Here is a 13,745-nt window from a genome sequence, read left to right as displayed (position 1 = left end):
GAAAAAGTAGCTGCGCCCCTCCCGTGCCACAGGGGGCAGTGCAGCACTCACACAAAGTGTAGCCCTTAGTTGGCGGTGACGCAGTCAGAGGTGAAAGTTGAATTCAATGAAAACATGGTTGAACACGGGGATATCCGCGTGGTTTACCGAGGTGGCTCTAAAATAAACTCCAGACAGCCTGTCATAACCCAGGATTCAAGGTGAGGGTGTGTTTTCATTCCTGTAATTTTGAATATATTCGGTGGATGGTTTTCCCGGGGGTCTACCAGTGGTTGTTAGCCAGATAGCTGAAACCGGTGCTAGCCATTAGCATTAGCAACACAAGCTGCTAAATATTGAAGCTAAACTCGTCGACATTTTGACAATGTTCTTAAACTGTTACTCAACATGTCCAACACACCCTCAGACATATTGGTCCTTAAACTGAGTTGTGAAAAATTTGTGTGTGTTGTTGCAGGTTCCTGCTATGCGCCTCCGGAGAGTGTGTGAAGGTGTTCAGCACCTCCACTGAAGAATGTGTCCACGACCTGCGGGGACACACCGACCTAGTGACCGGTGTGCTGCTCAAACCCTCCAACCACCTGCAGGTACATCACCCGAGCTCCCCGTGAACGAAGGTCCATGTTACCTAGAAGAACGGCTGTTAACTTGCCTGCAAAAAGAATAACTATTACGTCGCTGAAACTTACTTCAGAATACCTTTAAAAGTAAATAACATAAACAATGGTCACAGTAAGGTTGATTTGAGTTTACTTCATTTATAATGGCAATGGGTTTCCTAAAGCTGTTAAACATTAATGCAAGTCACCAATCAGTTCCTCTCCTGAGTGATGGTTTTCCAAACAAGCACAGTATTTGTGAAAAAGTTTTAAATCTTTAACAAAGCATTTTAAATGCATCAAAACAATAAAAGTTTTCTTTTTGGGTTATCCCTAGTGTTACTTTACTTAACAAATATAGGATAAGCATTGGTATTTTAAGCTTTTATAATGGTTTAATTCTTATTTTTCACACATTTTTGTTTTGTTGCAGGTGTACTCTTGCTCAGCAGATGGCACTGTCAAACTTTGGGACTTCACAGATGGAATACTCATCAAGGTACAGCTTGGTTATTGTCTTGGGTCCGCACTGGCTTTAGAGTCAGTGTGGATCATCCTGAACATCTTCCATGATCCCATAGACATTTTAAAATTGAGCCGCCACCATATTAACATTTTTGTGATTGACATGATTTTAAGCTACACTAAGTACAGGACTGTCCAACACGTTTGATTAGTGTATGACTCTTTGAAGGTTGGAGAGAAACTGCATCTCTAAACCAACTCTTTAATTAATTCTATGTACAATGTAATATTTCCATCCCCCTGAAACCCTCTCACTATCTAACAGTAGCGTAAGCAAGTTGTCTGTATTGGAGTGGGTAGCCTGTCACAGTTATATATTAATACCATAGTATTGAGAGCTCCACAGCATTTGAGTTGATGCACCAGAAAGCAGTAAGGAAGGACTAGTTGTTTGGAAGCACTTGTGTTTTGTTTCCTCTGATGTCTGGCAGCCATATATGACTGCTTTGGATCTCTTCCAGACTTACGTCATTGGATACCCAATCTACTCCATTTACACATCTGCACACCATGAAGGAGTTATCTTTGTCGTTACTCCCATGCTAAATGACAAAAGATCTGGTAGGTTTGACACCTTTTTTTATTATCATGGTCTTGACTTGTGTCCCAGCAGACATTTTGACTGCTCATAGTAGGAAAATAACAGTTTATTTAACTTTGATGATGGCTGCATTCCAGGGGAGGTCCTGGTACTGTACATGCTGGCTCCCTGGAAAAGCCTTGTGGAAGACTAAATAGAACTGAACCACTGTTATGGTTGAGCAATTATCCCTGTGCTTGTCCTACATGTCAAAAGGTCTGCTGTGAAAGGATATGATGTGAGGACCAAGCTGTGTGCTTTGGCAAATGTGACTTTAGTGTAAACCAACACTAAAAGTGCTGCCTTGCACTTACTCATTTACAACATGTTTTTTACGTTGCACAACGTTCTGTCTCAATCCATTTTGTTGAAGTTTAACCTTTCTAAAAACATACAACAAACAAAAAACAACGGATGCAGAACTGTTTTAACTGGGTGGCCAAACTGTAGTCTAACACCACTAATCTCATATCATAACCACAATACTGTCATAAAATAATGACATGTGTGTTTTTCATCCCATTAATTTCTGGTCAGCACGTCAAACCAGGACATGCATCATTTTCATTTTTATCTTTATTTACTCAGGTTTTTACATTAGGAGGCACAGAAATGTGAAAACATGGGGAGCTAACCTGTGTGTAGTAGAATTTGGGTGAGAGTTCACTCAAGTGTGTGTGTGTGTGTGTGTGTGTGTGTGTGTGTGTGTGTGTGTGTGTGTGTGTGTGTGTGTGTGTGTGTGTGTGTGTGTGTGTGTGTGTGTGTGTGTGTGTGTGTGCGTGTGCGCGCAGAGGTGTTCCAGCTGGTTGCAGTACATCTTCCTCAGAACGGAGATCAGCTGGTGGAGGCCCGAGAGCTTTCTGCTGTGCTCAGCGATGTCAGCTCCAACCCAGCCGCCATCGGCTTTGGCAAAGGGGTAAATACAGCACCACTACTGTGACCAGCATTCCATTTGGAGCTGTTAGAGGGTTATTAGACTGAAACATTGTCAACCTTATCTGACTTTTCTGCTGTGGCGGAATACATTTTTGAGGGATATAACATTTTTTGGCAATGAGAACTAGATATAGATTTAATTGTAATTGTTACCTTTTTTAAAAACAAGACATACTGCTTTACAAATATTCCTGCTTGAGTACAGTTCCCTGTTGTTGCTTGGTTTCCTCCTCAATGTACATGTTTCAAACAAAATGTAATCCGTCACAGGGGGAATTTATTGCTTCAGCTAAAGGTTTGCATCTGGAGGTCTTCTTCTTCAAGAAGCAGAAGTCATACAGGTGAGCCATGCTGCTTCAGTTGCCAGCTGTGAAGTATTTTCTTATATGCAAATTCATTATTTTCCATCACTTGGCACGTTTAGTGTCAAATTGTCGCGTAAAACCATTCACGGCTACGGATTGCAAAGACCACAAAAACAATACATTTTATATCTAGACACAAAGTTATGTAGAAATCAAGAGTAAAGGTCATGAATCACGAAACCCATCATCTGCTAAGCCACAAGGATGATCAATAATACTGCATGTCTGTCATTGTGTGGCCTGTCAATAGGTTTTCCCTCAAAGAAGACAACAAGAAGGGAGGCAAGAACACATTCATGTGCGTCGCCTGTCATCAGAAGGATGACTGCATTGCCACGGGGCATGAGGACGGCAAGATTCGCTTGTGGTGAGCGCAGCAACACCATAGCCTTGAAGCATATCCCTCACATCCAGTGCTTTCTTGGTTTCAAACATTAGTCTACTGCTCACTGGTGTTGCATGACTAATGGCTGCACCAGTTGGCTCATTTGGCACATTAGGTCTCTGTAGTGTTTGTTTATGACGTGTATAAATCTAGCAGGTGCATGCTTTTTTTACATCATCCTTAATCCTTTCAGGAGAAACTTCAACCAAAAGAAGGAGTACACATACTCCACCCTGCACTGGCACCACAGTGCTGTCAGCTCACTGTGCTTCACCCCAGAAGGTACATGCATCACCTGTTTTATCATTGCTTTTTTTCATCTTTTTCAGATGGGATTATTCTTTTCCCTGCAGCTATTTTAAGATCTTGGAGTTTTTCTCCTGTTCTGATAATCATTTTGTGCTAGAATGACCAAATAAGTTCTGGATGGTCCTTCCCCTGTTTCAATTTGGTTTTTGCTTTGTTAGGCACTAACTTGCTGAGCGGAGGCTTGGAGTCGGTGCTCGTCCAGTGGCGGTACAAACAAGAGAGTCAGCGGGATTTCCTGCCCCGCTTGGGTTCTGCCATCACACACATTGCAGTCTCACCGGATGGAGCACTGTTCTGTACCTCACACAGTGACAATAGTAAGCAGCTGGAGCCTGTACTATTCCCTCGGATAAAACACAATTAGCAAAAAGTTGTAGGGAATTTTTGGATGGTGGACACCAGGGTTTTCTTGGCGGCTGGTTTAACTCGACACTTTGCTGTTTTCATTCAAACTAGTACCAGCTGGTGGTTTCTCATCAACTTTATCCTCTACGTAGCGTCTAGGTTTACTTTCCTATATTACACTAACCCTCAAAAAGTTGAAGTTTATCAGTACTTGGTGCTGGGTCCAAAACTGAAGTAGCTATCCCACAAAATCCCAAAACCAAAGCTTCTTAGTTTACTTTTGATAGACAGCACCTATATGCTCTGCAGTTGGATGGAGTCGAAAGTCTGCATTACATCTTCCAAACAGACCACTGTGATCAGAGATATTTAAATGACGGACTTCGACAAATGTTCCTAATTATTATTATTATTTTTTTACCGTATAAAGGAAACCATATTGCACACAGTGTTGTTAAGTGTTTAAAGCCATCACTTAGTGGTCAGTAGTGGTACTACACCTGAAATGCTCCAGTTGCCACTGCTCCTAAGCGCTTCCACCCTTGTAGTTTGCTGATGGACTCAAAAAAGGCAAAACTAGAGCAATGATTACACCTCCAAAAGGTTCGGATAGAACTGTTTTAGAGATTTCAGTATAAAATAAAGGCCATGGTAACTGATTTGTTTTTCTTCTTTTAGAGATAACCATCATCCAGAGTAGTGTTAAAGTGTCGGCTGTCATCCAGGGCCTGGTGAAAGGTGAGTACACACTGTAGGTCCATCATAAACATGCTGTATTCACTCAGAAATTATACATATCTTCATCATGTATCACCTTTACCTTTCTTGGAAAATAATCTTTAATTACCAAAATAGATTAACAAAATCAAACAAAACCCTGGCAGTGACTTTGCATGCTGGCAAGCAGTGGCTCTTTTGTGTCGTATATCACCATATATATCTTGTGTTATTTTTTGTATCAATGTTCAAGCTGACTGACATGGTGTTAAACAAGTGTAATTTGGTAGTTGCTTACTTTTGCTCCAGTCTGCAGGATGATTGTGTTGTATCCTGTAAAACCATCAATCAACCTAGAAGCAACTGATTTTGTTTGTCTTGGTACAGGAGAGAGTCTCAGGACAGACTTGATGGTAGACCCTCGCAGCAAATCCCTGGTGCTGAACGGGAAACCAGGCCACCTGCAGTTCTACTCCCTCCAGAGAGACAAATTGATGTACAATGTAAGCTCTCAAACAGGGTTGGGGGGACTTTGAGAGTAATCTATTTAGTTACAGAGTTAAACACAAAGCTATGTATTGATCCACAAGCTTACTAAACAGCAATTCTACTTTATTGTGAATTATGTTTGACTTCATAAAAATGTATTCAGCATTTAAGCTAGACCTAGATCCAGTGGCAACTCGACATTAGGGGCAGGTGGGGCACAGCCATTTACTGGAGCACAAATTCGAGACACTGACTCTTGGAGAAAAACTGGTTGTTACTGCTGTGCCGCTTTCCTTTTCAAATGAGCCTTCAGCTTTGGTGAGCGAAAGAATATTTTATTAAAAGTCTATACGGTGCTTTGATGCTGAAGCATTCTGGTTGTTATTGTTAAGTATTGCTTTGTGACAGCGCCCAATATCTCGTCACCACGTTGTGTGCGTAAATGTATGCACTGACAGTGTTGCTCTTTGTTGATAATTTGTGGTTTTGGAGAGTAGTCATTTGTTGCCCATTTTCTCAAACACACTCTCTCTATCTTTCTCTCGCTCTCTCGCTCTTGCTCTCTCTTTGTATGTGACGACCAGCTAGCTGTTGCCTCGGAACCATGGATAACTTACAGCTATTTGTTGACGTGTTAAAGAAGCACCAGAAGCCCATATAACATATCTAAGTTGTTTGTGCCCCGCCAGTTTTTTACATATAGAAACGCCACTGCCTAGGTCATATATTTTGTTGAGTTCTCCCAATTGTTTCCAACAATCTGTATTATAATCAAGCTAACTCTGTTTCATTTGATCTGCTTTATGATGAAATGTCTGATTGTTGTGAGTCAGTGTTTTTGTTGTCTGCCAGTCACTAATCCTTTTTAATCAGTTTTACGACACATTTTGACCGTCAAATTAGGAATGTGCTAAGCATCTTCTACAAACCACTGTTTACATGTAAAATTGTTTCCCTTTTTGTTTTTACTGTCTGTGTTGACAACATAATCCTGAGGTTTGTCATCTGCTATTTCCCACAGCTGGACATAGTGCAACAGGAGTACATCCATGAGTCGGGGCTGGAGCAGTTTGAGGTGGTCAAGGCAGCTTTTGATGCCTCCGGCAGCTGGATGGCAACAGTGGAAGAAAGAAAACAGAAAGCTGCTGAGCTGGAGCTTAACTTGAAATTGTGGGCGTTTGATGAACAAACACAGAGGTACAGACGGCTAAACTCCATCTGACATTTCTATGCGCTGCTGTTTCATTTAAACAGATCAAATAAATAGTAGACTTTCTAAATGTGTCTGTAGTTCAAAGGTTTTATTGGTCATATGCACAGCAGATACAGTGTATATGTTGGCAATAAAAATCTTATATCCCAGGCTCCTCCAACAACTCAACATATACAGTGCAAAAAAGATGAATAAAATAACGCAAATGCAGTTTTGTGAATCACACTGAATAAGTCATTATTACAAATATTAGTACAAGACCAAAAGATTAGTATTTTCTTTCTTACTACCCTGTATCATGCTTATGGTATCACCTGCAGTTTTGTGCTGAACACGACCATCTCGGCCCCCCACGAGGCCAGGATTACAGACATTTGCTTTTGCCAAGCCGCCGACAGCCAGACCACCATGCTGGTCTCCACCAGCAAGGACGGACACTTCAAAGCCTGGCAGCTGAGCGCAGCGGCCCACACAGAGGGTAAGCAGTCCTGGCTCTGCTCTGTTCAGCTGTGGTGATATCTACCTTCCCTAGAGTAGAGGGTTACACTTCTGATTGTTGCAGTGCAGCTCCTATTGCTGTGTCTTAGGGAGTTGAGAGGAGCACTAGACACCTTCTTGGCTTTATGATGGAAGTGTCTCAGTCGAGGTCCAACAAGTGAACGCAGCAGTTGTTGGCTTCTTTCATTTAATATTGTTTTATCATGGCTTCATCATTATCAGTTTGATTGTTGGGTTGGAGCCAAATTGGGCCGTGCATTTGTCACTAATCTTAACACCCCGGTGCCTGTCCCCCTCTCACCCCTCTTTCAGATGAAGGTCCTTCCTGGTCGTGTGATTTTTTCGGAGCCTATCACGGCCTGGTGCCTGAGCGCTGCTGTTTCTCAGCCGATGGCTCTCTGCTGGCCGTCAGCTTTCAGGAGGTGGTGACAGTGTGGAGCCCGGCTTCCTGGGAGCTCCTCACCACTCTGTCTCAGCCTCCTCAATCTATCAGGTCAGAGCACACACATGCACTGGCCCCCCACACATCTCCTCAATACTTGTAGTGATGAACTTAAAAATACTTTTGTACTTATTATTTTTATGGCTAACTCAGCCCAAACAAGAGAGAGCAAATGAATACAAAACAGCAGAATTGGTGTGAACCTCAGCCAGTGTGTGTGCTTATTACAAATGTAACAGAAATAGAGACTGGAGGCAGAAACATCACAGCCTATAGGACATCTGGGTTAGGACAGGATAATTGACCCAGTAAACATTCAGTTAACATTATATTTTTAAAGGATAAGGCTGGTTTTATTTCCATCCAACGCAACACTCTAATTTAAATAATATGAAATTATTTAAAAGCAAAAATCTTCTTTAGTGTCTTAAGGTCATAAAAATGAGTAACAAATGTGTAAAAAATCAAAACTAACACAAAGTAAGTGATTTAGCAAAGCTAGGGTTAGGGAGAGACTGCTGCTAGAAATGAAACTTAATATGGATCCAGATGTTGGCTTCAGATTGATCATTGATAGCTATTGTTCACTGCACTGTAGTTTCACTTAAGAAATACTGGTTTGTTGATTTGTACACCCAGAGTCGGAGCACAATAGACATACTGGGGTTCACATTCAGGGAAAGAAAGGGAGAAAAGTATCACTGCACACACAGATTCACTAGGCAACCAGCGGTTTGAGACTTCGGCTCCTGAGCAGTGGATGTCTTTGAACAGTTAAATGAGCTTGTTAGCTCCATTGGCAGCATTCCAGAACGCCGTTTTTCCCCGGACAGGGTACGTTCCCGCCTGTCTGCCAGAGGAACACGGGGACAGGCTGCAGTTTCACAACGTTGCTCCAGTCTCTGAAATGTTCAGCATACCCCCCCTTCACCCAAAAAGGGGCCCTCGGGTCACTGAGGACAAAAAACTCCTGCTGCTAGTTTCTGTACCACTTTCTGAAATAAGCTCAAACACTGAGTCAGCCTGTGCATACTTCCAAGACCAACACAGAAACGACTCGCAATGTCTCTAAGAGTGAGAAAGCATTTCAAAGCATTAGATATAAATTGAAATGCATAACAGAGAACAACACTGAACAAGGTGCAGTGGGTGCAGTCAGACTTTTGGTTTAGGTATGATGACTTGTCTGAATTATAAATGCATAACTGTTTTAAAAATCCAGTTATGCCCAGAAAGCCACTTCCTGTGTAATTTGGCGGCTGAAGACAACTGGCTGAAAAAGAAGTTTGGAAGGAGGGAAATGTTAATGGCCAGATGTTTAGACAGCTGCCTGGTAACCCTTACATAACTACCACCTATGGATATGACCCCCAACCTCACCAACTCCACACTTTTCACATGTCACTAGAGAAATAAATAACTAAACATGCGTTACCAAGAAAAGTATTTAATTACTTTCTATAATATCCAGGTGGCGGAAGCCATCTCTTTTGATTTTTGTGCCAGACCAACGTTTTCTGGCTGCTAATTCTTCGTGGGAGTTCAGAGCCTGCTTGCGTGTCTCTTGTTGAAGCCCTTTAAGCGGAAAACTCCTCCAAAGCTAATCCTGTGAAATATGTGTGGTGTGAGGCTCTGGTTTGTCGGGGGTGTACTTGGGATTCTTTATATCACCAGGGATGAAAAGGACTTCTTTTTCCTCCACCAGGGATCTCTGTTTTGGGCGCCTAAGCTGCTCCAAGTATCTGCTGGGAACCACGGCCGGCAAGCTGCTCTGCTGCTGGAACCTTCTCACCTGCTCACGTGAGGCGGCCCCTTCAGAGGATCTGGCAACACCCCCGCTGCTCAATGCAGTTGTTGAAATGTATTTTTAAGTGTTTGTTTACACCTCTCTGTTGCTGTGTCTCTGGCAGTGGAGTGGAGCACCACGATGGACGTCAGTCTGCTGCTGGCTGACCCCCTCACTGAGAACATGGCCGCCTTCTGCTGTCAGGCTGGAGGGACCGACTGTAAGCTTAAATCTGGGTTCTAACTTTGCCACGTTCTTCATCTCAAGGCACAAAAACAATTTATGAAAACCAAATTTGAAACCAAAGCAAGTATTTTGTTAATGACATCAATATATGACAACCTTTATCACAAATCTGAAATGACTTGAAAGTAATATTGTCTCGTATTGTGAGAAGGTCAGACGTTTAGCAGGTCCTATTGGGGAGATAGAAATGTTGACCTAGAGGAATGGTCTCGGCAGTCACTAAAGTTATAATTAAAATGGTTTACTCGAATCCAAAACGCTTTTTGATCTGACATACAGCTGCTGCATGTGTTCACAAAATCCAATAAAAAAAATCTCTTAAGTTATACAGAAACACAACCCAGGGATATATCTGGTTAGTTGTGGAACAGATATTTGTATTTTAACAGAAGGTCAGTTTGCTTTGACTAAGTCTTCGCTTATGCTCCATTAGGTCCTTAAAGGAAGGAGTATTTTATAATACTTTCTTTCCCTCCCTTTTTTTTATTTCCAGTGTTTGTGTTTAAGCCCAGCGAGCCTCGGCCATTGTTTTCCCATAAGGCCGTGTGCTCAGGGAAGGTGACTCGTGCCGTCTTCTCCCCGAGGGAGGAGATGCTGGAGAGCTGTGAGGAGAGCAGCCAGTGGCTCAACCGCTCCCAGCTCCACTTCCTCACTCAGTACATGGTAAACCCATAAACACACTCCATACTTACTAACAACAAAGCAATACTAATACCCCGTGTTCACCAGAAGAGTTTGCATGCAGGTAGGCTTGCAGAGGCAGTTTTGCAAATGTTGTAGAATAGTTTTGTTCATTCTTAACACAGCTCATGATATGTTGTTTGTTGGATAATGATCTGATTGTTCACTATGGTGTTTCTATTGCCATATCTTAGTGTTTCTGATGAAAAATGTGACTGAAAGAGGAGTAACTAACTCTGTTGAGGATCTGTGTATTCTCACACATATCCTAATTTGACCTGAATATCATAGCCGTTGTGTCACTGTTGATCCAGGATGCCATTGGGGGAAAAGTAGCATTGCAGTAAAATGATGCTGCTCTAAAATGACCTTTTTACAATCTGTGTGCTGTCTGCGCCGTGGACTGATGCTGATTCTCCTCTGCAGGACCTCATGACCTTCACCACCAAGGCGGAGGAAGAGCGACTGATGGCGTCCAGTCGACAGGTACACACGCCTGAACACACACCCCTGCCCAACATCAGAGGGTGCACATTGACTCGTCAGGATGTTGCAAGCTTAGCTCTTTTTTCTGAACTCAGTTCCTTAACTGAACACTGCAAAACTTAAACAATGAAATCTGAAAGCTGGCTCATTCCTTTCAGCTGTTCCTTCACATGTTTCCTTCAAAGAGGAAGAGGGGAATTGTGAGGAGCCAGTTCATTCTTTTAGCTGAAGTTACAGGCTCAGTCCAATGAACGAGCAATGTGGTGCCATACCCGCATGCAATGTGCCACAGCCACACACAAATCCGCATTTTTTCTGTACTGTAAGGGAGACACACCTCGAGATCACTGAGTGACCTTTTTAGATATTAATACCAACACCTTTTCTCTCTTCTAGCTTGTGATGGATGACAGTGTGGCCATGACACCCTTCTACCTGTTGCTGGGGAAACATCGTCAACAGGAGACTGAAGACGCAGTGAGCAGCAGCCTGTCCGCTGACAGGAGCGCTGTGCCTCAGAGCTCTGCTGCCATCAAACAGGTCCGTAGTTCAGAGCTGTGTGTCCCACTCTCTGTCCTGCAGCTTGTGGCATGGCAGATCTTTTTTTAATGTTGTATGTGCACTAAAGAGAGCTTTCTTTGTTGACAGCTCCTGCAGACCCCGGCTCACGTCCTGCCCTCCACCTCTTACCTTTGCGCCATGTTTGTACGGTCTCTGCTCGTCTCCGTCACAGACACCAGGTCAGAGCTCCACCCAAATATTCCTAAATAATTAATAACAACTAAAAAACCGTTTGAGTAAATGATTATTTAGGCCTTGTTAGTATGTTGATAGAGGGTAATTACGAGTCAAGATGATTTATTTTCACTAACCTCAGCACTGGGTCTATTATCAGCATGAGTTGACAAAACGCTGCTGGAATTCATGCTTGGCGTGATTCAGCATCTCAAGGATCTTGCTAAAATGGTGTGAAAGGGAAAATGTGGACTCTTGTTTATCTCTGAAAATATGCTGAGTAATGTTAACCTTTCGTATATTTTTTTCCCATTTGTCAACTCTTGGCTCCAGGGAGGAAAATGAACACGCTGAGGAGGAAATGGATAGCGAGAAAGAGGAAGAGGATTCAGAGGAGGAAATGGAACCCAGCATCCCGAGACCAGAGCAGGCCTCAGAGGGGGGGTCTGAAGCCCCTGCTCTGACCAAACCCCAGCTCAGGGAACTGAGGAGGGTTAGGAAACAGGACCACAGCTGGAGCGCAGGCCTCCTGTCATGAACACGAGCCTGTACAGAGACACTGCCTGTAGAAAGTCTTCACCAATGTGTTTTGTGGTTTATTGTTACGCCATGAAATCAGAATGCATCCCTGGCAGGAAATATGTTGGCAATAACCAAACAAATATCTGATTGCATAAGTATTCACTCCTTTAGCAGCAGCAACAGAGGCTCTGTTCAACAAGTTTGTGGTTTTATATTTTTAAGAAGAAAAACATCAGTTTAACAATATTAATGTGAGTCTAACACAAATACAATATTATGAGATGGGAAAGGGGCGAGGGATCATGTGTGAACAGTAGTTTCTAAGTCTTTAATGAACTGTGGACTGTAGTGCATTCCTGTGCAGCTTTGACTGTTGGACTGTTTGTTTTCAGTCAGTCTTTATCAGAAAGGAGTTACTTTAAGGTCACAATTCTCTCCTGGGTTTCTCTGCACTTTGCTGTGGGTTTGGGGCTTCCATCACCACATCTGCGGACCTTCCCAGTTCTTTTGACTCCTAATAGACTTGTCATCTATACAGTCTGTAGGACTTCCACATGAGCAATTTGGAATCTTTTGTGATAATTGCTTTACAGCTTGAAAAAGATCACATTTGTAATCTGCTTCCAGCTACTTGCTTAACAAAAACATAGATCAGAAACCACACCGCTCAGTGGAACAGCAGCGCCTGCAATAAACACCATTTCACTTGATGCATATTACATGCATAAACTACTGGCTGCTCCAGTGTAAGTGTGTGTGTCGTTTTAAAGGGATTTAATACTTACGTAATTATTTATTTAGAACTTTCTTTTTCAATTTTTGTTGAGTTTTGTAAAAATATCACGTCCACTGTGTGTCTTTGACAAAATCAGAGAACGGGCAAGGTGATAACTTTCTATTAGCAATGTTTGTATCATCACATTTTCTATAAAGGTAATAAAAAAGCTTTCTGCCTCATTTCTTTTTACACAAGAGCAAGAGTCAAAACTTGCAGCCTTTTTCCACCGTCAGGAATGTGATGTAAGGGCTGCTGAGGTTGCTCTTTAATGATGTTTCACACCCTGTTTTATAAGCAGGCTAACTGTGATGCTCAAAGTCATACTGCTGCTTTCAAAAAGAGTTAAGATTAGGTAGTGAAGTCGAATTTAAAGTTATAAAAAAATGTTGGCTTTAATTGACTCCCTGAAATTTGTTCCATGGTATTTAATATTGCTGCGTCTGTTGGGTTCTTGGAAATCTTCAACAGCTTTTGTGTGTCTTGAAAAGGGACATTATTGGTGCTGTAAACACAGGTCGGACTCTTAAATAACATGTTAAAGTCCTTAGTAAGCTGTCACTGAAGGAGAAGGTCACATTTTGTATCCGCGCGACTTTCATCTCAGCATGTTTCAGTTCCTCTGTTTGTCAGAAACTCCGACATTAAGCTTCCCACCATGAAGAGGATCCTTCATGCCCTGTCACCATCTCTGCGTTTGACAAGTTTTGAGCTTAAGTGGTCAAACTAGGTCACCCTATATGCTTATCAAGTCCTAAGCTGTTCATCTGTCACTTTTATTGACTTGATTCATTTTAGTTGTAAAGCAGATCCGGTAAACATAAAAAGCGCCCTATCTGATTTATCATGGTAAACTTGACTTCTCCTGAAATGTGCCTTGGGGTGAAAAAGAGAAACCTACTTACCAAACCCTTCAACTTCTTTGTCCACTCCGTACTTACATTTGCCACTGAGCAAGGCACCACACTGAGAAACAGATTGTCCTTATTAGAGCGTGAAATATGAATAAAACACAAATTATTGTGCTTGATTATTGCCCTGCTGTGGTGCCCTTGAGCAAGGCACCAGACTCCCCAAACCCCCACCATTGATTCCCGGGCCCTGTACAATA

The 13,745-nt window shown here is 42.4% G+C and overlaps 1 protein-coding gene across 1 annotated transcript; it reads left to right on the top strand.

Annotated features, from left to right (window-relative positions):
* Positions 1 to 12,805, top strand: wdr75 (WD repeat domain 75). The gene is made up of 21 exons (XM_063888425.1): positions 1 to 200; positions 458 to 587; positions 1,033 to 1,098; positions 1,586 to 1,685; positions 2,496 to 2,620; positions 2,911 to 2,981; positions 3,256 to 3,372; positions 3,584 to 3,672; positions 3,858 to 4,016; positions 4,723 to 4,782; positions 5,149 to 5,264; positions 6,272 to 6,447; positions 6,784 to 6,941; positions 7,274 to 7,454; positions 9,109 to 9,203; positions 9,314 to 9,409; positions 9,929 to 10,098; positions 10,543 to 10,602; positions 10,999 to 11,142; positions 11,251 to 11,342; positions 11,671 to 12,805. Exons 1-21 carry the CDS (start codon positions 115 to 117, stop codon positions 11,873 to 11,875), a joined length of 2,496 nt encoding a protein of 831 aa, XP_063744495.1. The 5' UTR covers positions 1 to 114; the 3' UTR covers positions 11,876 to 12,805.
* The last annotated feature ends 940 nt before the right edge of the window (positions 12,806 to 13,745 follow it).

The sequence above is a fragment of the Eleginops maclovinus genome, chromosome 7, assembly GCF_036324505.1.
Source record: "Eleginops maclovinus isolate JMC-PN-2008 ecotype Puerto Natales chromosome 7, JC_Emac_rtc_rv5, whole genome shotgun sequence".
In the NCBI taxonomy this organism is placed as follows: domain Eukaryota; kingdom Metazoa; phylum Chordata; class Actinopteri; order Perciformes; family Eleginopidae; genus Eleginops; species Eleginops maclovinus.
Note: the sequence above shows the minus strand (reverse complement) of the source record. Positions and strands in the feature narration are given on the sequence as shown.

Coding starts and splice junctions, on each gene's coding strand:
- wdr75 (XM_063888425.1), top strand. CDS start 115: ATGGTTGAACACGGGGATATCCGCGTGGTTTACCGAGGTGGCTCTAAA. Junction 1,686..2,495: donor GCTAAATGACAAAAGATCTG/GTAGGTTTGACA, acceptor GTGTGCGCGCAG/AGGTGTTCCAGCTGGTTGCA. Junction 10,099..10,542: donor ACTTCCTCACTCAGTACATG/GTAAACCCATAA, acceptor TCTCCTCTGCAG/GACCTCATGACCTTCACCAC.